The sequence below is a fragment of the Zootoca vivipara genome, chromosome 1 (genome assembly GCF_963506605.1).
Source record: "Zootoca vivipara chromosome 1, rZooViv1.1, whole genome shotgun sequence".
Lineage (NCBI taxonomy): Eukaryota > Metazoa > Chordata > Lepidosauria > Squamata > Lacertidae > Zootoca > Zootoca vivipara.
Window position 1 is genome coordinate 113563861 of NC_083276.1, and position 22179 is coordinate 113586039.

Sequence of the window (22179 nt, forward strand, 5' to 3'; positions counted from 1 at the left end):
CTTTCGGATCCAAACTCTTTGGCCTCAAAGGTATATCTGCCATAGGGCATCTATGTTATTCCCAGGTTGTTGTTGTTGTTGTTGTTGTTGTTGTTGTTGTTGTTGTTGTTGTTGTTGTAGGACAGGGCGATGTTTTATTATTTATGTAGTTATTTAATCTATTTCTTGCCTGCTCTGCATTACTAAGAGTAATACCAGTGCAGTTTACATCAAAACTATAAAACAGATAACATTTTACAAAGCAAGAAAACTCTCTCTCTCTCTCTCTCTCCCACACACACACACACACATATATATATACACACATACTTATATATGGACATTGTTTGAAGATTTTATCACACTCGGATTATTGTTTGGTCTGAGGCATAAGGCCTAAGGCACAGTAGTTATTACATACCGGTACTTGGAGAAAGCTATTTTTTCTTTCTTTTATTGTGTGTGTAGCACTTCATTACTAGCAAACAGAGGATGTCAGAGTCTTACAAGGCATTTTCTAAGACTGGCATGGTATTTATAGGGGCCAGACAGCAACAGCAGTTTAAAGCTACGAAACTAGGGGTGTGTCACCTCCCCCCCCCGCCTCTCTCAAGAAAGATAAACTCAATGGGGGCGTCTATTTTTAACCTCGTGTTCTTTCCTTTTGGCAGAGCAATCGGTGTTAGCTGAGCTCTTTTGCGGAATGAAGCCAAGTACCCCTGTTCGTTGGCCTTTCGGAATGACCAGCCGATTCACACAGCTCCAGAGACGGAACCTTTTTGCATGAAGCCCGGTTCTGCTACTACAGCAACATCATGTCAAGCAATGGCAGTTCTGACGGCCCACCTTCCACGACAACCGTTAGTTCGGTTCTGGTTCAGGCTGGAGACTGCAAAATCATCATAGCTATATTGAAGGTAAACTTAAACACTTGTGCTTATAGCTCAGCACCATTGACTAGCTCAGAGTCTGATCATTTCAGCTTTGATTTCTACGCAAAGTGGTTGACACAGGGGAGTGTGCTGCACACGCAATCCCAATCAAGAAGCTTTATTTTTCAGTACAAAGGATGGGAGAGGGAAGGTTTCTAATTTTTTTGTGCATAAAGTAAGCATCACTGAAATAGTCTTGAAGAAAGTGTATATTCTTCATTTGAAGAAAACAGAACTTTAAATGAAAACGAATTAAACAAACAGCCCGGTAACATAACCAGGGCAATCTTTATTGATTTGTAACTGTATTGAGTTGAAATATGGGACTCTGGTTTTGTTTTGTTTTCTTGTATTATTTAAAGATTGCATGCAGAATATACAAAGTGCATTTGATCTGACTTGGTCGGAGGAAATTCTTTGAAGGAATTGTTCTAATGTTAATGCATAGGCAAATAATCAATGCCCCTATGTTGCACATACTGAAAATCTTTACTTGAACCATTTAGCTTCACACTGAAGCGCACCGCCATTTTCAACACAAGTAATTCAACAATATAGGAATACAGGAAGCAGTTGTACACCGAGTCAGACTATTGGTCCATCTAGTTCAGTGTTGTCTACACCAGCCTTTCTCAAACTTGGGTCCCCAGATGTTGTTGGACTACAACTCCCGTCATTCCTAGCTAGCTGGACCAGTGGTCAGGGATGATGGGAATTATAGTCCAACAACATCTGGGGACCAAAGATTGAAAAAGGCTGGTCTGCACAGTCTCTCCAGGTTTTCAGACTGGGGACATCCCCAGTGCTACCTAGAGATGTCAGGGATTGAGCCTTCTGCATACACAGCTGATGCTGGAGCTATGGCCATTTGAGGGGCAGAGAGGATGTTGCATGCTTCCTCTCCTAAAATGTGGTTCAGTAGAGCTCACAAGCCATTGCATGAATTAAATCAGGCACCCCAAACTTGGCCCTCCAGATGTTTTGGGACTACAACTCCCATCATCCCTGACCACTGGTCCTGTTAGCTTGGGATGATGGGAGTTGTAGTCCCAAAACATCTGGAGGGCTGAGTTTGGGGATGCCTGGTTTAATTCATGCAATGGCTTGTGAGCTCTAATTAAATCAAAAGACTAGACTTTACTAAGTGCTTGACCGTTAGTTTTTTAGTTGGATCATGCACACACAGACACGTCATACAAATATTTGGAGAAATTGTACTTAGGACAATGTATCTGTTTGCGTTTTTAGTGTGGTGATTGGGTGCAGCTCCAGCTGGCTGAATCAGTACCAAATTTATTAGAAATCGGCAGCAATCAAGAAGAGACCAAAAAGTTACTACAAGATCATGAACTTCTCCTGGCGAAGCTTAAGGTAAGACATGCGACATGAACTTTCTGAATGATTACAGGTCGCATTGTAGCCTTGTTCTGAAAGTTGTAAATGACTGTTGAGCGCCGGTCCTCAGACCACTTAACGCAGGCATCCCCAAACTGCGGCCCTCCAGATGTTTTGGCTACAATTCCCATGATCCCTAGCTAACAGGACCAGTGGTTGGGGAAGATGGGAATTGTAGTCCAAAACATCTGGAAGGCCAAAGTTTGGGGGTGCCTGACTTAATGCTTTGTAGGAACGTTTCATCCCAAACCATACCTGCCAAGTTGCTGTCAGAGAAATAAGGGACCGGGCCGGAAATAGCAGACCGGAAGTAGCGCTGCCGCCATTTTGGAACTGGGTGGAGCATGCTCAGAAGTGACTTTTGATGCTGCTTTGCCCAGTTCCAAAATGGCTGACGTGCCAGAATAAACCGGGAAAAAACAAAAAAATCCATTTTTTTTCCAGCTAGGAACAGCTGGGAAAACGGGGATTTCCCGGGGAAAACGGGAAACTTGGCAGCTATGTCCCAAACAATCCTTGTGGCAGAGTTCCTAAGGGTTGCTAAAAGAAGCCTCACAAAAGCAAGCAAGAAATGACTCCATCCTTGTTGCATGTAATAAGACACCCATCCTTGTTGCATGTAATAATACAGCCACGAGTTGTTCTTGGCTTGCCCATGGCTTGCTTCCTACATGCCTTTGCTATGACATGCAGGATTTAACCACATGCAGGATTTAACCTTCAGTGTGTCATGGCAAATTTTAATGAAAGTTGTTATTGTGCGTGGCATGCCAAAGCTTAATCTGGCAACTGGCAGCTACTGCCGCCAGGCATAGAATTGACTGCAAGCATGGAGCAGATGAGCACAGGATTGTCAAGAGCGTTCCTTATAGCTACTAACTGTAATGGCTGCCGTAAGACAATACGACTACGAATGAACCAGAGCTTACTCTTAAGCACAATGTTGCAGTGTTCCCTAGTGGGCTGATGGTAAGGAGCCCACCCCCACCCCCACCAATCAGTGCAAGTGAGGAAGGTAACATAAGTCCAGTGACCCACTGCCATAGCTGCCAAGTTATCCCTTTTTTTAAGGGATTTTCCCTTATGCTGAATAGGCTTCCTCGCGAGAAAAGGGAAAACTTGGCAGCTATGCCCACTGCTGGAAACAGGAAAAGGTTGAAAGGAGGCCTCTCTTTATTGCATGGATGTCTGGAAGGTGCGTGTGTAGGTGGAAGAGTGTTTTGAATCCCAAATGTTGGTCGTTATCTATCTATCCACAATTGCCAGCATCTTTGTAGAAAAGGAAAGGAAATAAGTCATTAATGGCTCTACAGTAAACAAAGGCATTTATATAGCTCCTGTTTTCTAGGCAGCACCATTAATCAGATAAGCCGTCACAGAACCGCATGGGTATTCTGAGGGAAGAGTCATTTGTTTTTTGTGCAGATTACTTTTTAATGCACTAGAGGCTCAAACAGTATATTTTAAATTTTGGTACATATACAAGTCATGGCCATTTATTTATTATTTTTGTACCGTATTAAGCTGTGCTGATATTTAAAATAAAATAAAATAAATGGTCGCCACAGCCTACATATAGTGTTGGTGGAATATATAAGGCTCTCCAACATCACTGAGCCTTGCCTCCTCCATACCGCTAACTTCCTCATTCCCCCCACCTGACCCACTGCTGCTACTCTCACGAGGCAAAGAGCTGGTCAACAGGATGGGGGGAGGTTCCCTGTAGGAAGGTCCCCTGACAGGTTCCAAAGAACGTTCGCAAACCGGAACACTCACTTCCAGGTTTGTGGTGTTTGGGAGCCAAAATGTTTGACTTGCAAGGTGTTCGGGATCCAAGGTACGACTGTACTGTAATTGAAGATAACATTGATGATTGTAAGTGAAGATACTGGAATGAATATTATTTTGATGACAGTTAACATCTACTGTGGTGCCTCAACTTACGAATTTAATCCGAAGGCACCTTCGTAAGTTGAAAAATGCCATTGGAAACGCGATTTCCTATAGGAATGCATTGGAAATGGAAAAATTTGTAAGTTGAAGCAACCCTATCTAAAAATTCCTAAGTCGAAAAATCCCTATCTAAAACCACCGTGGTTTTTTTCCGGATGTCGAGACATTTGTAAGCACGTGGCCATTACCCCCATTCGTAAGTCAAAAAATTCAGTTGTCGAGTCATTCGTAAGTCGAGGTACCACTGTATTGACACCAGGAGATTTGAGGTACTGTCAGTATTCTGAGAATGGTCATTTTTATTTCTCCTTTTCAACAAAGCTAGGTGAGGCAGTGAACGCCTTTAACAGATGGGTTTAACAGAGAACAGGCGATAAACTAGATTTTATTCAGGGTGGACCTATTGCAATTGATGAACATGACTAACTTGTTATTATTTTCAATGGGCCTACTATGAGTCAAACTTAGTTGAATGTCACCCAACCTATTTATTGAGCATTCATTCTGATTTGTTCGCAGGAAGATTAGGCAATGCTGGCTATTTAGCAAGGATTTGTTCTGATTTGTTTGTGGAGAGGTTATACACAGTGCTATTTTTTCTAGAAAAGAGGTGCCAGAGCTCACCATGAACTTCTCCCTTGTTTTCCTCGAATGACAATGGTGTGCATCTGAGAGGTGCCGGAGCTGAGCTCCAGCTGGGGGGGGGGGAGCCCTGGTTATACAACATAGAGTTAATCAATTGTTATGCCTGACTTCCCAGCACATTTTCCTGTCTCCTTCCTTCCGGCAATGAAAGTCTTTAATGAAAGTCTGACCTTTTGGAGGAGTGGGTTTGTTGCATAAGTCCTCCCAGTCAAAGAGAATTGTGCAACCTGAATTTGCTGGTTTGCGATTGAATTCTGATTGAATTCTGCCCGAAAACAGTCAGGAAGCACCCAGTGGTGGATTGGGTGGGGACGAACAAACTAAAGCTCAGCTCAGAAAAAAATGAAGATATTAATGGTGGGTGGCCTGATTAATTTAGGGTTTTGTGGTTCACCATATCTCTGTAGGGTTGTACTTCAGGGTTTGGAGAGGTTCTTGCACTTTGCCTTGCTTCTGGGATTCCCGGTAGGACCATGGTCAGGGGCACTTTTCACCAACTTATGATGGTGTGCCAGGCTGCTGTCCTGTTGAGGAGTGACTTGACCTTGGTGTCCCCCCAGGAAGAACTACTGTAATGTGTTTTATGTTGAGCTGCTATTGAAGCCTGCCTGAAAACTGCAATTCATTCAGAACCCAGCAACCCGCTTTTAGAAGGAGAATACCAATGGAACCAAGTTTGTTCCCAAGTTTGTTTGTTTTTCTAGGCACCATTCAAAGTGCTGCTTGTGACATTTAATGCCCCAAATGACCAGAGGAACATATACCTTAGTTACGCTGAAATTGGATTACTGCAATGAATTCTACATGTGGTCTTCAGAAGATACAGTTGGCCCAGAATATGGAAGCGAGTGGGTATATGCCCATAGGACCACATCAGACCTATCCTGCAGGCCTGCACTGGTTGCCAATTTGTTTCTGGGCACAAGTGTTGATGATTTTTAAGCCCTAAATGGTTTGGGCTTTAGGTGTCTGAAGGGCTGCCTCCTCCCATACCAAGCTGCCCATGCCTAAATTCAGAAGGAGGGACCTTCCTCTGTGTCAAAGCTAGGGGAAGACCTGAAGAGAAACCAAAGTATCTTCTGTGTCAAAGCTAGGGTGGAGGTATGGTTGGTAGTAATAAGAGAGAGCACCAATATTGTGGAAAAGCTTGCCCACTCTCTGGGTGTCTTCTTCCAGTTTAAAGAAGGTCTTTTTATGTTGGACAGGCTTTTGCCTTGCCAAGTAGACAATGATTTTGAAGATTATGGTTTGTCTGCTGTGCCTATCTTTGTCCTATTTGTGTGAGCAGTCTAGTTGTATATCAGTGTGATTTTAATCATAGAAAAGTACTCTGCAGAAAAGCACCAGGAGCATAAAAGCATAAAAATGGTTATATATTTTTTAAAATGCCCCGAGTTCTGATTACCTTGAGGAACATCTTCTCTAGGGATAAGCAAATCTGCCAATTTTGGTTTTTCTCAGCTTCCCATTCCCCCCCCCCAATCTTAGCGTCATATCTCCATATTCCCACATCAGTTTGAGATTGTAGTCCTTGTGAAAATTCATCACCATTTTAGGGCAGGTTTCTCTGAACACACACATTTTTTTGTATGAGATTCCCCCCCCCCCATACACACATTTTTACAAAGCAATTTCCTCATATATATAATTATTAATTAATTGTCTATACCACCTTTCATCCTAGGAGTTTTTAAAACAAGGCGTTTTAATATATAATAACACACTACTATATAGTGGTACCTTGGTTTACGAACTTAATCTGTTCCGGAAGGCCGTTTTTAAACCGAAACCGTTCTTAAACCGAGGCGCACTTTCCCTAATGAGGCCTCCTCCCGCCGGTGCCCTTCCACCATTCGGATTCCGTTCTTAGACCGAGGTAAAGTTCGCAAATTGGGACACCACTTCTGGTTTTGCGGAGTTTGCCCATGCCATTCCAAACCTTTATTGGCATTATTTACAAACATTTAAAAACAAACAAACAAACAAACAAAATAGTCCAGTGCGATCCTGTCACCAACCCATCAGTACAAACACTCGCCAAAGGGAGGGGAGGCCAGCAATCTGTTTCACCTCAGTGGGTCTCCAACAGGGGCAGGATCCTGTAATGTACTTCGGCGGCAAAAGATCAAATAGAGAAACTCAGCTACAGTCCTGGTACGCTCCTGATCTCTCCCCTGTAATAGGAAGCGTATAACCTCTATCTTTGTGGAGTTTGTAAACCAAATCTTTCTTAAACAGGACTGTTCTTTAACCGAGATACCACTATAGTGTATTGGACTTTTTCACCATAGCTGCCAAGTTCTCCCTTTTTTTAAGGGAAATTCCCTTATGCTGAATAGGCTTCCTCGCGAGAAAAGGGAAAACTTGGCAGCTATGCCTTTTCACTTCTATGTGGATTTATATGCACACTTCAGTATACTGTATACATTTTTGCACAGATTGCTTTGCTGGAGAAGTAGCATTGCAAAATTGGGCAAAGTGTAAGATTTCAAATGGGCAGCTGTGTTTTGATTCACATACTGCTTTTTCAAAGCGCAAATTAGGTAAATTCATCTTTAAATGTGAACCACATTGATTTCTTCCCCCATCTCTAAGCTTCTCCTATATGAACTTCCATGGAGCAGTGAGATCCTCCGTGAAGACCTGGCTCTAAATCCCTTCTTTCCCTATAACTAGATTAGAAGAGATAGGAGGATCTCCTAAATACCCCTCAACTGTCCTGCTTTAAACGGGACATCCTGGTACTACAAAAGCCATCCCAGCTTCTGATTGGATCCCAGGATGTCCTGTTTCTGCTCCCATGATAACATGGCCCCCAAAGGCACCCCATTTTGGAAGGCCATGCTATTGTGCAAGTCACCTGGCTCCCATACAAGCTTGGCACCGAAACAGCCGTGTCCTGATTTTCCTTTGTAGTATGTGGGAAGGTATGTGGCTATGTTAAGGAGTTCCACTCCTTGATGGGGTTTGTATGGCTGACTCTATGCCTTTTGGAGAGGGAGAGGGAGAGGGAGAGGGAGAGGGAGAAAGAATCGCAAAGAAAATTCTATTTGGGCAGTCCTTCTGGAGCTTGTGGTAAATGTTTTAAAACTGTTTCATTGGCTGCTACTTAGCTTGTTTTATGCTCAGTCATTTCATGCTATCCTATTTTTGTTTGATTCATTTTAGTGTTTTTGATATTTCTTTAGCAAGGCACACTGGACAGAGAGTTAAACAAACAAATACTGCAGTAGCCATAGCACAGATACTGCAGTAATAACCACTACAGCAGCCCAGCCAAAGTGAAACAGTTGTGCAGAACAAACCTGCGCACCTTTACTCAGAAGTAAGTCCCTCTGTAGCTAATGAGTCTTACATCCAGGTTTGCAGTCCATGTCCCCTTAATTGAATAATTTTCACAGATGCACTGAAATATGTCTGAATTTGATCGAATTTATCATATTCCAGTGAATGAAGTAAGGGGCTTCAATGTGCTTAATTTTGTCTGGGTAGCACACCACATTTACTGTAGATAAAGTAAGAAGAAGTTAATACAAAAACGTCCTACTTTGTAGCTTGCCCACCTTAGATTCATATTCTTGAACTGGGCTGTGACAGGGGAGAGGAAGACATTTGGCTCCAGAGAGAGTTATGCTTTCGTCTCTTTGAAAACAATGGCTTTTAAGTTAGTGGTTGCTATCTTCTCCCATTGAGCTCCATCAGACTTAAGAATAACTTAAAGCTGCAACATTATAGACACTTACCTGGGAGTAAGTCCCATTGGACTTGTTGGGGCTTACTTCTTTGAACCGACATGCATGGGATTATGCTGCAACTTTCTCTGTGTTTTCTCTTTCATTTCGCAATGCTTTTGTGTCGTAACAGACACAGGCAGTTCTGAGAAATAAAATCTTACGATGATCTTATCCCCTGTAAGAATACTTTACAGGTGCATTGATATGAAACATGTACCTTTAATACTAGAACCGTGCCAGCCATCACTGAGGTGTTCTTTAAAAGCTGTTTCTTGTACTTCCTGCTCTGTGATTAATCTGGACCAACCTCTGGAAGAACCATGTGGATGCATCCGTACATTCTTGATCGCTTGCCAAAGTCCTGTTCTTTGTCATAATAAAGGTCACAGCGAAATGTACTGGAGAACCTGGAACTATGCAGAGCTAACTTTTCTAAAAAGAAAGAAAGAAAGAAAGAAAGAAAGAAAGAAAGAAAGAAAGAGGTAGACAGACATAAAATTGGTCTTCATTCTTTGAGATGCATGTTGATAGCTCTTAATTACTTTATTTGCTCCATTGAAATTGAAAAGCAGTAATTTATATGCAAATATTCAAGGGGAAAAATATTTCTGTTCGGCATTTATAATTTTGAATTGTTGCCTTTTTTTAAAAAAGGAATATTTGGCCTCTCAGTAGTTCTAACCTTTGAGTTGTCACCTTAATTTCTTTTAAATGAATTTTTTGGCTCTTGGTATATTATCTGTTAATCTTGGTGCTTAAGTTTATTTCCATATATTAATTATAGAGGTGCTTCACAGTGCCACTAAAGCTAAAAGTCTGGGTTTTCTCCCCATTATGGGATGGTTTTGTCAGCAGCATGAAGGGCTCTTACAGCTGCGTGTTCAGAACCAGAGACCTCCCCCCTAAATAAAGACACATTTGACTCAAATTTTAGTTTTGGTTTTTGGCAGAATTTAGGCCGCAACTTTATTGATTACAGAAAAGTAAGTGGTTGCATAGGTTCTGGTTCAACTAGCTCCCAACACCCTTGCAGGCAGCGCTGACCCAGAACTCTATCATACGTCAGCCAAGGGTGAACACCTGAGGCAGGTGAAAAGCCTGGGATCAGACTCTGTTCACTCCCCAGATGCTCCCCTGGACTCAGGCACGGGCACATCCCCCTTTCGGGGGTTGACCAAACCAAGTTGAGTCCCTGAATTCCTTTAACGGAATACCCTTCACATAGGGATGGTGAGACCATTCTCCCATCCTATCACATGAACCAGTGCCTATCCACAACCTTACAAGTTGTGACGAATTGCTACACGGCAGGCGAAACCCAAATGGCAACAGCCAATCAGCCGAGTGGGGAAAATTCCTGCCGTGCCCCTGTCCCAACGACAGACGACACATGATGGCATAGCAAGGTCCATCGCAAAAATGCCCTAAAATTAGGGAGAGGTGAGCAGGTGTTCCGATGCATGAGCCGAAAGAGGAAGCTCTGGGGCACGTGCATGGGTTTATATAGGTCCCTTGATCCATTTAGACTGCACCTGATTGGCCAGATTAAACCCAGCAACGAGGGACCTACCAATCGGGTGTTGTCCAATAGACCCACCCACAACCAGGAGGTCAGTCTCCAGGTCTCACTGCAACACATGCCCTCTTTTAGGGAGGACACAATTTATAAGAATGACCTTTATTGTGAGGTTATGTAAGAATTGCTATAGAGATTGCTATAAAGGAAATCCTTGCTCCTGATTTTGTTTCTGCTGTTAACTTCGTAAGAACGTAAGATGAGCCTGCTGGACCAGGCCAATGTCCTATCTGGTCCAGCACCCTGTTCTCCCAATGGTCGGGCAGATGTCTGTGAGAAGCCTTCAAACAACAACATTCTCCCCTCCTGTAGTTTCTGGCGACTGGTACTCAGAGGCATGATGCCACAGACAGTGGACCATCTTTCTTACCCAGAAATAACAAATACAAGCAGAACAATCTTATCCCTCAATCCATGCTGCCAGAGGAGTGGGGAGAACAGGTTAGGCTGTGGCGGAGGCTTGCTTCCACCCTTATGTGCTGGGCTTTGCTATCCTAGCTGTTGCTAGGCTACCACCCGCAATGGGGTGGAACAGGGCCAGAGCTGAGCCAGTCATGCATCCATCCAGGGCCGGCCCTACGGCCAGGTTGGGTGGCGCAGGGCACCACGGCGCTGGCCCACCAGGAGGGCGCCGCAAGCTGCGCCCGCCCGCTGGCCAGCCGGTCCGCCGCGCAGCTGCGCCCACAGCAACCGCGCTGTGCCGGCCCGCCGGTCCGCCGCGCAGCAGCGCCTGTGGCAGCCGCGCTGCGCCCGCCCACCGCGCTGGGAAACGGGGCGGGAGGGCGCCGGAGGGATCCGGCGCACCACAGCGCCAGGGGTGCTTAAGACGGCCCTGCATCCATCCCACTGGATCCTAAGCTGGTCAGTAGCCAGAAAGGGCCCAATCTGGGCCCTTCCCCCCAAAAATATATTTATTGATTTTATAAAACTGAGAAAAAACATATAAAACAAAAATACAAAAAAATCAGATAAAACACAAAAGTACAAAATACAAAAAGAAAAACAACAACCATATTTATCACTCATGTGTCCTAACATTGTTGACTTCCTCAAGTCCCTCCTTTCTGCTTTTCATTGTATATCTTCCTTAGTAATTTCTATATCATACTTCAATCATCTTATTATTACCTTAACTAACCAATTTCTATATCATATTTCAATAATCTTATTTTTACCTTAGCAAACAAAAATTCACCTCATATTAATTCTTTAACAACATTCAATTCTTATTTTACCCTTATATCTAACTACAAATCCTCCTCTACAACCTCCCTGTACTTCCAAATCTTATCTTAAACATTTCCAATATTGCAATTATTTCTTAAATAAACTTTAAATTTCTCCCAATCTTCTTCCACCGACTCCTCCCTCTGGTCACAAAGTCTCCCGGCCAGTTCGGCCAGTTCCATAAATTCAATCATCTTCATCTGCCAATCATCCACTGTAGGTAAATCTTAACTCTTCCAATTCTTAGCTAATAAAATCCTTGCTGCTGTTGTGGCATACAGAAAAAAACATAATATCTTTTTTTGGTAGTTCCTCTCTAACTATCCCAAGTAAAAAAGCTTCTGGTTTCTTGATAAAGGTATTTTTCAACACTTTTTTCATTTCATTATAATTCTTCAATCCGGGTCCTTTTTAATGTGTTGGGGGGAGGGATTATTGGGTTTTTGTTGTTCTTATGTTTACTATGCATTTCACATTTTTTATATTGCGCTTTTATGTTGTGAGCCACCCTGAGATCTGCGGACGAGGGGCAGTGTACAAATTTAATAAATAATAAAATAATAATTCAGGGTTTCATGCACGATGCACCCCAAAGCCTAGGGCTGCCGTACATCTGGGATTTCCCAGATTATGTCCGAGATTTGTCCATTGGAAATCGTGCCCAGGCTCAAGATTTTTTTGTGTCCGGAATTTCACGTTTTGAAATAGGGCAACCCTACCCAAGCCAGACTTGATTGGCTTGAGCAACAGAAGTGCATCGTGTTTCTGCTTCCAGAATTAAATGCAGGCATTCTACGGCAGGAGCAGATTCCCATTAAAATAAATGCAATGCTTACAGCTCAACTGTATTGCATGTCTTCTCAGAAGTAAGTCCTGCTGAGTCCAGTGGGGACTGACTCCCAGAGAAAGGCTGTGGGGTGTGTGTGTGTGTGTATAGGCAGACTTAAACTGCTCTGGGCTCAGTTAGGAGAGGAATTTAGCAGAGGGGTGATATGAGAGAGCAGTCTGCCGAGCATGTGTGCAAATGGATAGTGTGAATGATGCAATAAGCTTGATGTGGCATACAGATATCGGCCCCACATCTCAGCCACTAGATATCTTATCCCTTATTTAAAACGGATGTATCAGCATGAGAAGCTACGGACTCTGAATTAGATTCGGGAAAGCAACAAGAGACATGCTTAATTTTCACTGCTGCAAGCACCCTTTCTGCACAGAAACGTTAATTACGCAGCATCTGCGCTCTCTCTCTCTCTCTCTCTCTCTCTCTCTCTCTCTCTCTCTCTCTCTCGTATAGTTGTATTTCAGTATATTATTTCAGTATACAGAATCCGTGATCGCCATAAGGAAGTGTTTCTCAGAGTTCAGCTTGCAACTCAATAAAACTTCCTTTACTAACCTTTTAAGGGAGGATTTACACAATAAAATAAAAATAATGGGTTTTGTTTTAGTATCTTTAGTACTCTGTAGCTGTAGTAGCAGTTCGGGAAACGCTAATAACAGCATAATGCCCCTCTTCTGGAAAGCAGCCCAAAGCAGAAAGGAGAATTAAGTGCAGTTAAGGTTCAGTTTTTCCAAAGAATCTTGGCAAGTGCAAGAAAAGCAAATGATTATATGGTTATATGATTATATGGTTTGAAGCAATATCAGACAATATTGTAACATGTACATATACTTTTTTTTTTTTGCATGGAAAGAGAACCGTCTGTAGCAGTAGTTCTCAGCTCAAGGTCTGTGGACCTCTGGTAATCCTTTCAGGTGGACTGTGGAAAGAACAGTTGGAAATATCTTTTCTGGGCCCCACAGTTGACTTTTTTTTTTCCTGACAAGGAAGATTAAGCCATTTTGACCAGCCTAGCAAAACGCTGGCCTAGGGCCTATAATAATCATAATATAATGCTGATACATTTAATCATTCTCTTCCCTCTCCCACACACCTTTTTAACCAGTGGCCTTTCTTGGCAGCCAGGCTTAAGGGCCATGATTTTTATAATACGGCACAGGTTTTGACCATGAGGCTAGTATTAAAGGAGAGGGGGAAGATTATTAGGTGGTCCAGCAAGACCACCTATAGTTTTCAAGTGGTCATTGGAAAAAAAGTTTCTGCTGGCCTAAGGACATGTAACACGGAGACTATATATTACATACACATTTAACAGAGAAGGGGCCATAGTTTACACATACCCTGCATTGCAGGGGTTGGACTAGATGACCCCCAGGGTCCCTTCCAACTCTACAATTCTGCGATTCTATATCAAGGTACAGTCCCTAGCATTTCCAGGCGAGGGTGTTCATCTTCCACTTTATTCATTGTGTTGTGACAGAAAAGATGGAACACTGTCTCCCCTCCCCACCCCCATTATAGAAGTGGAAGTGTCCATTATGTTAAGATAACGTTATTTTATTCCGTCACATCCATATAGGTCTCAAATATATTCCAGGGAGTCTGAGTAATTTTTACATAGTGATGGTGTTTGGCTATAAACCTCTAGCTCAGCGGTTGCCAAATGTTTTGGGCTCTTGGGCACATGCCACAAAATGGCCGCCGCGGGGCATTGGCGTAACACGAAGTGTCTGCCGCATCTGAAAGGGCAGGAAAACACAAAATGGCGACGGCATGCTTCTCCCCTCCTGCTCTTTGCACCTCTCCTCCGTTCAGGACAAGAGGGAGAGGGGACATCGAATTGTGGCACCCCAGTGGGCATGTTTAAGGGGGCACGTCCAATACTGAAGAGGCTGAGCCGATTGTAAACAAGAACAAAACAAGAGAAACAAACAGTCTCTTGTGAACAGCTTATTTTTGAGGGGATATTTACTGAGGTATTTCACAGGTGCCATAACAGGTACTGGTGGGCACCCTGGCAGTCACAGGCACTGCTCTATCCAATAAGAATAATAATTTATACCCTGCCCACCTGGCTGGGTTTCCCCAGCCACTCTGGGCGGCTCCCAACAGAATATTAAAAACATGATAAAACATCAAATATGCTGGACGGTGAAAAGTGCAGACTTTTAATCTGAATATACTTTACTTTGCAGCATCTGATAGATGCACCAGCCCTCAAACATAGTAGATAGCTGTCCGTTATAACACAAAATGTACTCTCTGTGACGGTGCAACTAACAACTATCTACTGCGGTTAGGTGTGGCAAATGTAGGGATACCAAAACCAGCCTATTTCAGATCCATGCGACTTTCACATTGGTGCCCTCACAGGGCCATTCCACTCCATTTCCAGATCTAAATGTTTATTTAAATATGCATTCTGAACATATTTGCTCTTGAGTTATGTATTTCTAGCAGAAGCGGCAGGTCGCTGGTTCTTTCTGGGAGGGAAAGGGAGACGGAGAGGAAGCAGGGAGGTTGGTGTTGTGTCATATGCAATTTTGGCCTAAATTTGGACTCGAATGAAATAAATAGGCTTAAGGAATCCTAACCTGTGCTCACACTGCAATACTGCATACCGAGTTGGCTTGCCCAGGATAATGAGTTTTCACACAGCTTGCAAACTGAATTCTTGTGGTACAAGCCATTTTACAAAATGGCTTGCAGCATCAGACAGTGAACCTGGAGAATGATCTCTTAGGGTAACTTCCAAGTGACCTTGTGATGGAGCTTATGTTATCGCTGTGCAATGTGACCCCTGGTGGCCTTCTGTACTGTAAAGATATTTTAAGCAATTGCAGTCCAGACCCTATCAGTGGTCACTGGCACATGTATGCTAGCGAAATGTTTTCCAGGGTTGAGTGTGTGGAAAACCTAATGGGGGAGGAGGTGTTGTGATGGGGAAGGAACAGTCTGAGGGAAAGAGATGGAAAGCAGGGACGGTACAGAGGCCCTTTTTGAGTTGTTTTTGTTCTCACAGGTAGGACTGAGGGGCCGTTCATAACAATTTTCCTTACAAAAATGTAAAGAGATTAGGCCTTATGGCAGTCACAGAGGTCACAGGAGAGATTTTCCTTTAAAACAATAACACAAGCAGACATATGTACAAAGTTCTGCGCAGTCTACCAGAAAAAAACAACAACGGCAGCCATTATATTTTTGTGGTGTCATACTCGGGAGTGATATACACATCACATAATACATGCATTCTCAAAACAAATAAATTGCTCATACCCCCTTTAAGGAATAATAAGCACAATGATTTCCAGAGACTTTGTACTTTGCGCTTATATCATACCCTCCAACATTTCTCCAATGAAAACAGGGGTGTCCTATTCCATAATAGTAATAATAGTAATAGTAATAGTAATAGTAATAATAATAATAATAATAATAATAATAATAATAATAATTCTACTATTTATACCTCGCCCATCTGACTGGGGACTCAGCTACATTGGCAAAGGACAAAAGGCTTTATATATGTATTGTTTATGCATTCTAACACTGTGACATCAGATGGCGCTGCGGAGTTACATTTTTTTGCTAACCCGATTTCTCACACAAAGTTTGCAACGCCTTTAACTGAAACACTCATTTGATGTGTCTAGATCCAGCCTGGGTTGCTCCAGCCACTCTGAGCAGCCTCCAACATATATAAAAACATAACGAAACATTAAACATTTTTTTAAAAAAACTTCCTTATACAGGACTGCCTTCAGATGTCGTGTGAAGTTGCCATATGTCCTCTTTTTCCAGGACATGTCCTCTTTTTCATGGGTAGAGTTGTCATAGCAATCCATAGTTAAAAGTAGCAGTTGGCAAATGTGTCCTCTTTTTTTCCCCTCTTCAAAATATGGCAACCCTATTAACCCTACAACATTTTCCCGAAGAAAATAGAGATGACCTACCATACCCTCCAACATTTTTCTGATGGAAATCGGTACATCCTAAGGGAAAGCGGGACCTTCTGGGATCAAATCAGAAGCCAGGACGGCTTCCGTAAATCCAAGACTAAGCCTGGAAAATACGGACAATTGGAGGGTCAACACCAGAGGTCAGCAACCTTTTTCAGCCATGTAGGGGGCCGGACTATATTTTGGGGGGGGGAATGAACGAATTCCTATGCCCCACAAATAACCCAGAGATACATTTTAAATAAAAGCACACATTCTACTCATGTAAAAACACGCTGATTCCCGGACCGTCCACGGGCCGGATTGAGAAGGCGATTGGGCCTCATCCGCCCCCTGGGCCTTAGGTTGCCTCCTCCTGGTCTACACATATACAGGGATTTCTCAATACATGCACAGGACATGCCCATGGATGAAATATGCTATTTGTATGAATTGAAGCAACAGGATCATGGGCAATATCTTGGGAACTTACTGATTCAATAAAATGTTCTGTCTTGAGCTCTCTTTCTCACAACTGGTTTTCCTTTCCCCCTTTTCCGGTACTCTTAACAGACCTGCTTGTTGCTCTGGAGAGCAAATTGTGAAGGCATGGAATATCGAGCAACAGCCTGTAAAAGTATTTACAACGCCCTTTCCATTTGTACTAGTCTGAAATGTGTCTAGAGCCTGCCCTTGAGCGAAAATACACGGTAACAAATGTTTCCATCTCTTACGGAGAATGGCCTTTAAAATCCTCTTGTGGACAAGCTAGCTTTGGCTCCAAGATACTTTTTTTCTGGGTGAATCAATACCTACAGTAGGTCCTGTTTCAAAACCACATAAATGTCAGCGATAGACTTTGCTCAGTGCATGAAATGTAATGAATGGTAAGATGGACAGCTGGCATTGGAAACGAATTGGCTGACTTGAAATATATTTATTGAATTCATAGGCTGTTCTGCCCAACAAGAGAAGAGCATAATGGACAAGCGCGCCCATTTACCTATTGGCAAATAGCTTCCAATTAAAAAACAAATTGCTCATTGAGATTCAGCATGCCAGAAGCTTAGAAACAAATTTATTAGCATAATTAGCAGCATCAGAAAGAAATAGCACATTGGGAGCTTAAACGCTGATTTTACCGGCAATAATATAACAACCATTGTCAATGTGGAATGGATAGCCCAAACTGCTTTTTATTATGGTGAATCTGTGTATTTAATTGTTTGATGAGGAATGCCTAAAACTGGAATAATCACAGGCCACTTTCATAACTTGGCTGGAGTCTAATGGAACTCAATAGTCAGAGAAGACTTCATTGGTCCATTTAGGACTGAAGTTCATGGGTGCTTTTTTAAGGGGGCCTGCTACCTGGTGATTGATTGATATGTAACCCATGCACTGTATTTGTTTTTCTGCCATCCTTTGCTGGCAATCTATACCAAGTTTTCTATGACTCTCTGGATGACTCTCTAGACCTGGCCAAGTATTTATAAATAATTGCCTTAACAGATGCCACACTTAAACGTGAAATTCACTACTACAAAAATGTTTATGGGCAGTTGCTTGGATGGCCTTAAAAACACAACAAATGGACAAGATCATAGCAGTTACGTTTGTCAATGGCTACTAACTATGATAGCTAAATGCAACTTATATATTCAGAAGCAGTATATCTCTTAATATCAGGCCCTGGGGACAAACAACAGGGAAAGGCCTTTGTGGCCTGCAAAGGTCTCCCCCATGAGAAGTCTGGAGGGCGGCAGCATGAGAACGGGGACTTTGGTGGCTCCCCATCTCTGGAAAGCTCTTCCCAAGGAGCCTCACCTAGCGCCTTCATTACATAGTTTTAGGCACCAGGGCAAAAACGTTTCTCTTCAACCAGGCATTGGGCTGATTAACATTTTATGGCCTTTGACATGTATCTGTGGGAAGGAGTTTATTGTTTTGTTTTACTTTCGTTTTTGCTTTTGTGTTTTTATTTTGCATTCTTAAGCCTCTGGCTTTTCAAAGTTAGAAACAGAATGCTGAACAAAATTGACTTTGATCTGCTCCAGTAAGAACCAGACCAAGAAGGACTGAAGTACAAATGTTCAGTGTTTTTAATAGAAATATTAAGCCTTCAGTCCCACTTACCTGGGAGAGTAAGTTCCTTTGAACTTGCTGGAGCTTCCTTCTCAAAGCACAGGACTCTGTTTTTGATTAGGCATTCTGTATCATTCAGCAGCCTTTTCATTCCATGGAAATGTACTTTTTAGAGGACAACCATTTTCGAACCAATGTGTTATCTACCACAGATTATGGCCCCTCTCTACTTGATGCAAGCAAGCAAACTCATTCATTCATTCATTCAGTGGAGCTACTTGTGAAGGTTCTGTAATAATAAAAGTACAGGGTACATTCTTTTCTAATTCCTCTAACTAGGAAATGATAACAGAGATAACAAAGGCCCTTGCAATGGGAACTCCCCTCTCTTTTAACATATCTCTGATAATAAAGTCGTCAGTCCTTCTGGCAGTGTGAGAAGATAGTTCTCTTTATGGATAATAAAAATAAATATTAAGATATACAGTATTAATTAAATTAAAATTAAAATGATACTAAACCAATACAAAGAAATATAAAAATATTCCATTGCTGAACAAGACAGTAAGCAGCCTCCTATTGGTAGGTGAAATAGAAGGACCCTTCTTTTCCCTGGCATGTTCATGATCCCATCTCTCCCTCCCTAGTCTGGTTTGTGGAAAATCTTGGCAGCATCTGAATTTTAAATAAAATAACTACATGAATGCACCAAACAATAATCACTACAGTCATCACCGTAATTTATGCAGCGCTTTCCCATGTACAAATTGCTTTGATTACATTATCACAGTAATCCTCAAAGCAGCCCTGTAAGGTTGGCCAGTGCTGTAGAAGGGGCTGGAGATGAGGCTGGATTAGAATGGCCTGGCTTTGACTGGATCACAGCTCATTCTGTTAGCCAATACGATACACTGAGTGACTTTATGAATGATTCTAAAAGTTGGCACTGCCTGGAAGTCTGCAAACCCATAGGCTGGAATCAGCTGGGCTCAGGCTACAATGGCCATGGTGTCTCCCAGAATACTCTTCCCCCCCTTCCTCCTGACTTTCTTCGGTTCCTCTTGGCAGTCACCATTCCATGGCCAATGCATGTATGCTTCGTCCTTAGTGGAATATTTTTGTTTCCCTTTATTTTTCCACAATAAGTAAAGGACAGAAACATGAAACAGATGCTTCTACCGGTATTATCCAAAAAAAGTTACCAGAGAAACCCCCAACGCTTGTTGTTGTTTAGTCGTTTAGTCGTGTCCGACTCTTCGTGACCCCATGGACCAGAGCACACCAGGCACTCCTGTCTTCCACTGCCTCCTGCAGTTTGGTCAAACTAACACTAAGAACATGCATTTTGTTTCCAGTACATTTTAATGCCCCACAGATAACAATATTCAGAGGAAATCTTTGTAGCAGCTTCACAGAACTCTGTATTTACTTGTTTTTGTTTACGCATAATTCCTATTTCAAATGCTAATTATTAATTAGTGACCCTTTCTTCATTCCCCCCCCCCGACAACTATTAATCTCTCTTTTTAATTAAGGAATAATAGTTCCATTATTTTCTGAAATGTGTTTCTCAAAAGCTTTTCTTTGAAGAAGGGCAGATTAACAGCCTATTCAGATGCAACCCATCACCGACACAGAGGATAACGGTGGTTGGTGTCTTGGGAGAAACCGGGAGATTATGATTCTGAGTTTAGCGCAATGATGAATTAGTGTTCTATTATTTCCTATTCTCAGCTCAGCCTCTATCAGGAGAATTTCAGATTTTCCTATCTTCGGTTCTGATTACAGTCTGTATCAGGAGAATGAGTTATCCTGGACTTTAATTTGCCTATTACAGGTTCCTCGTTTCATTATACATTCTTACTGATAGCAGCACCAAATGTAACAGCAGAAATTGGCACTCCATTCATCCATTGTCACGATAAAGACTCCAGATGCAAATAGCCAAACATAAATCAGGTCTCTGGAAGACACTATGAAGATCTTTAAATGAATAGAACATGCGGCATTTGTTGCTCTTTATAGCAAAGACAGTAAAAGAACAGAAAGTGAAAGGACTTCTTCAGAGGCAAACTTACAGACTACTTCAATTTGAACAATGAATAAATTGGAGGGTGTTCCCTAACACCTTTCACAACTGCAGGTATTACTGTAACTAAATGGAAAAGACCCTGATGTTGGGAAAGATTCACTAGGAGAAGGGGATGACAGAGGACGAGATGGTTGGACAGTGTTCTCGAAGCTACGAACACGAGTTTGAGCAAACTGCGGGCGGCAGTGGAAGACAGGAGTGCCTGGCGTGCTATGGTCCATGGGGTCACGAAGAGTCGGACACGACTAAACAACAACCACCACCTTCATTTGGAAGCGGTTCCTTAAACTAAGGAATAACTAGCGTGCTCATTTCTTGTCTCACATATGTAAAAGTGGTATGAGTTGTGAGAGGGAGGCCATAAAGAAGGAACAATTAACAGCGGCAGGCACTATGAGTATTCTCCAACTAGATTAAACAGAGTAGATAGATCCATTAAAACAAATGGCCTGGGTTAATTACATCCATTGATTTCAATGAGTTTGCACTGAGTAGGACCAACGTTGTATGTAGACTGAAAGAAGTTTAGTTCAGCTAGTAGTTTATTGAATTTCTGAGTCACTTCCTGCAACAGACAGTCCTAAAGCGATTACTTAATTGTGGGAGTCCAGGGGCCTAGCATAGGGGTTGTTACCAGGGTGATTGGCCTGGGCACAATTTTTTTTTAGGGGTGCACCTCTGCAGCTGCCACTCTGATTGAAGGTGCTTCCCTTCCTGCTTTACCTGAGCAGCATGCAAAGCAGTAGCCAGGAGAGGACGGACCCTTGCATCCCTCGGTTGTGTGGTGTCCCCCACTGGCAGGGGAGGGTGGCAGACAGCGAGACTCGTGGTAGCGGCGGTGCCCCAGTCCGAGGAGACGCACACACATGTCCTGCCACTGCTCCACAGTACCACATGGAGACACCAGTTGGGGGAACAATACTTTACTTGTCCTGGATGCTAGCAACCCACGCTATGCCACTGCGGGAGCCTTCCACAAAAATCAAGTGCATGTTTTCTAATATAACTTATAAATATGGGAATGAGACTTGCCACCTTTAAAAAATAAAAATTGATAGTGGTGTTCTGGTTCACTCAAGCCAGAGTCTTACAAAATGTAATTATAACCAAGTCCCATTGAAAGCACTGAAATGAAACTTGTCCATGATTAGCAAGTCTCATTGACTCCAATCTATCTATTAGATTTCATTGAATTGTTTCCCAGGTAAAGAAAACAACTCTATTGAGATCTAGAGGGTATACCAAGGTCCACCTGTTCCTCGGTGGGTGCCCTTCCTACTGAGGTCAGGTGAGTGGAAAGAGCACATCAGGCCTCCTATTGCTACCCCAGGTCTGGACGCCTAAGTTCTCCTTCCAGGAGCTTTTAGCACCAGCTGGAAACAGGTTTACATTCTTGGAAAAAACCTAACCAACAAATAAAATTTACTGGTGAAATTTTGAGCTCTGTTGACAACAAGACTTGCACATAATAATGAAACGGGGTGCTGTCCATGGTGTTTTAAGAATTTAATTTCTGATCTGTTCATGTTCTCTGTTCTTCCCTTTTCAGCCTTTGGAAGAACAAGTCTGGGACCTGTTACGCGAAGCGGACAAGACTGCAGCAGAAGCCAAAGATAAAAGCCAGGTGTATGATGCTATGGCAGAAACCATGGGAGACGCATGGGATTCTCTTGTTATTGTCCTGGAGAAGCGCAAGGCACTTTTGAAGCTGACTTCTGATTTTTTTGAAAATGCGCTGGAGGTTCGTATGTAGAAAAGAATTGTAAAATTATTGTAAAA

At 42.6% G+C, this 22179-nt stretch overlaps 1 protein-coding gene across 9 annotated transcripts in view; it reads left to right on the forward strand.

Annotated features, from left to right (window-relative positions):
* Positions 1-566: 566 nt before the first annotated feature.
* Positions 567-22179, forward strand: part of CCDC141 (coiled-coil domain containing 141) — a 99271-nt gene continuing 77658 nt past the window's right edge. For 5 of the 9 annotated variants that reach the window (XM_035133974.2, XM_060280624.1, XM_060280626.1 and 2 more), the window contains exons 1-3: positions 567-896; positions 2160-2282; positions 21950-22141. In XM_035133974.2, coding sequence (XP_034989865.2) covers positions 795-896; positions 2160-2282; positions 21950-22141 — 417 coding nt within the window. In that variant the 5' untranslated portion in view covers positions 567-794. The remainder of the gene's footprint in view (positions 897-2159; positions 2283-21949; positions 22142-22179) is intronic. The other 4 variants (XM_060280619.1, XM_060280630.1, XM_060280632.1 and 1 more) reach the window with 1 other exon arrangement.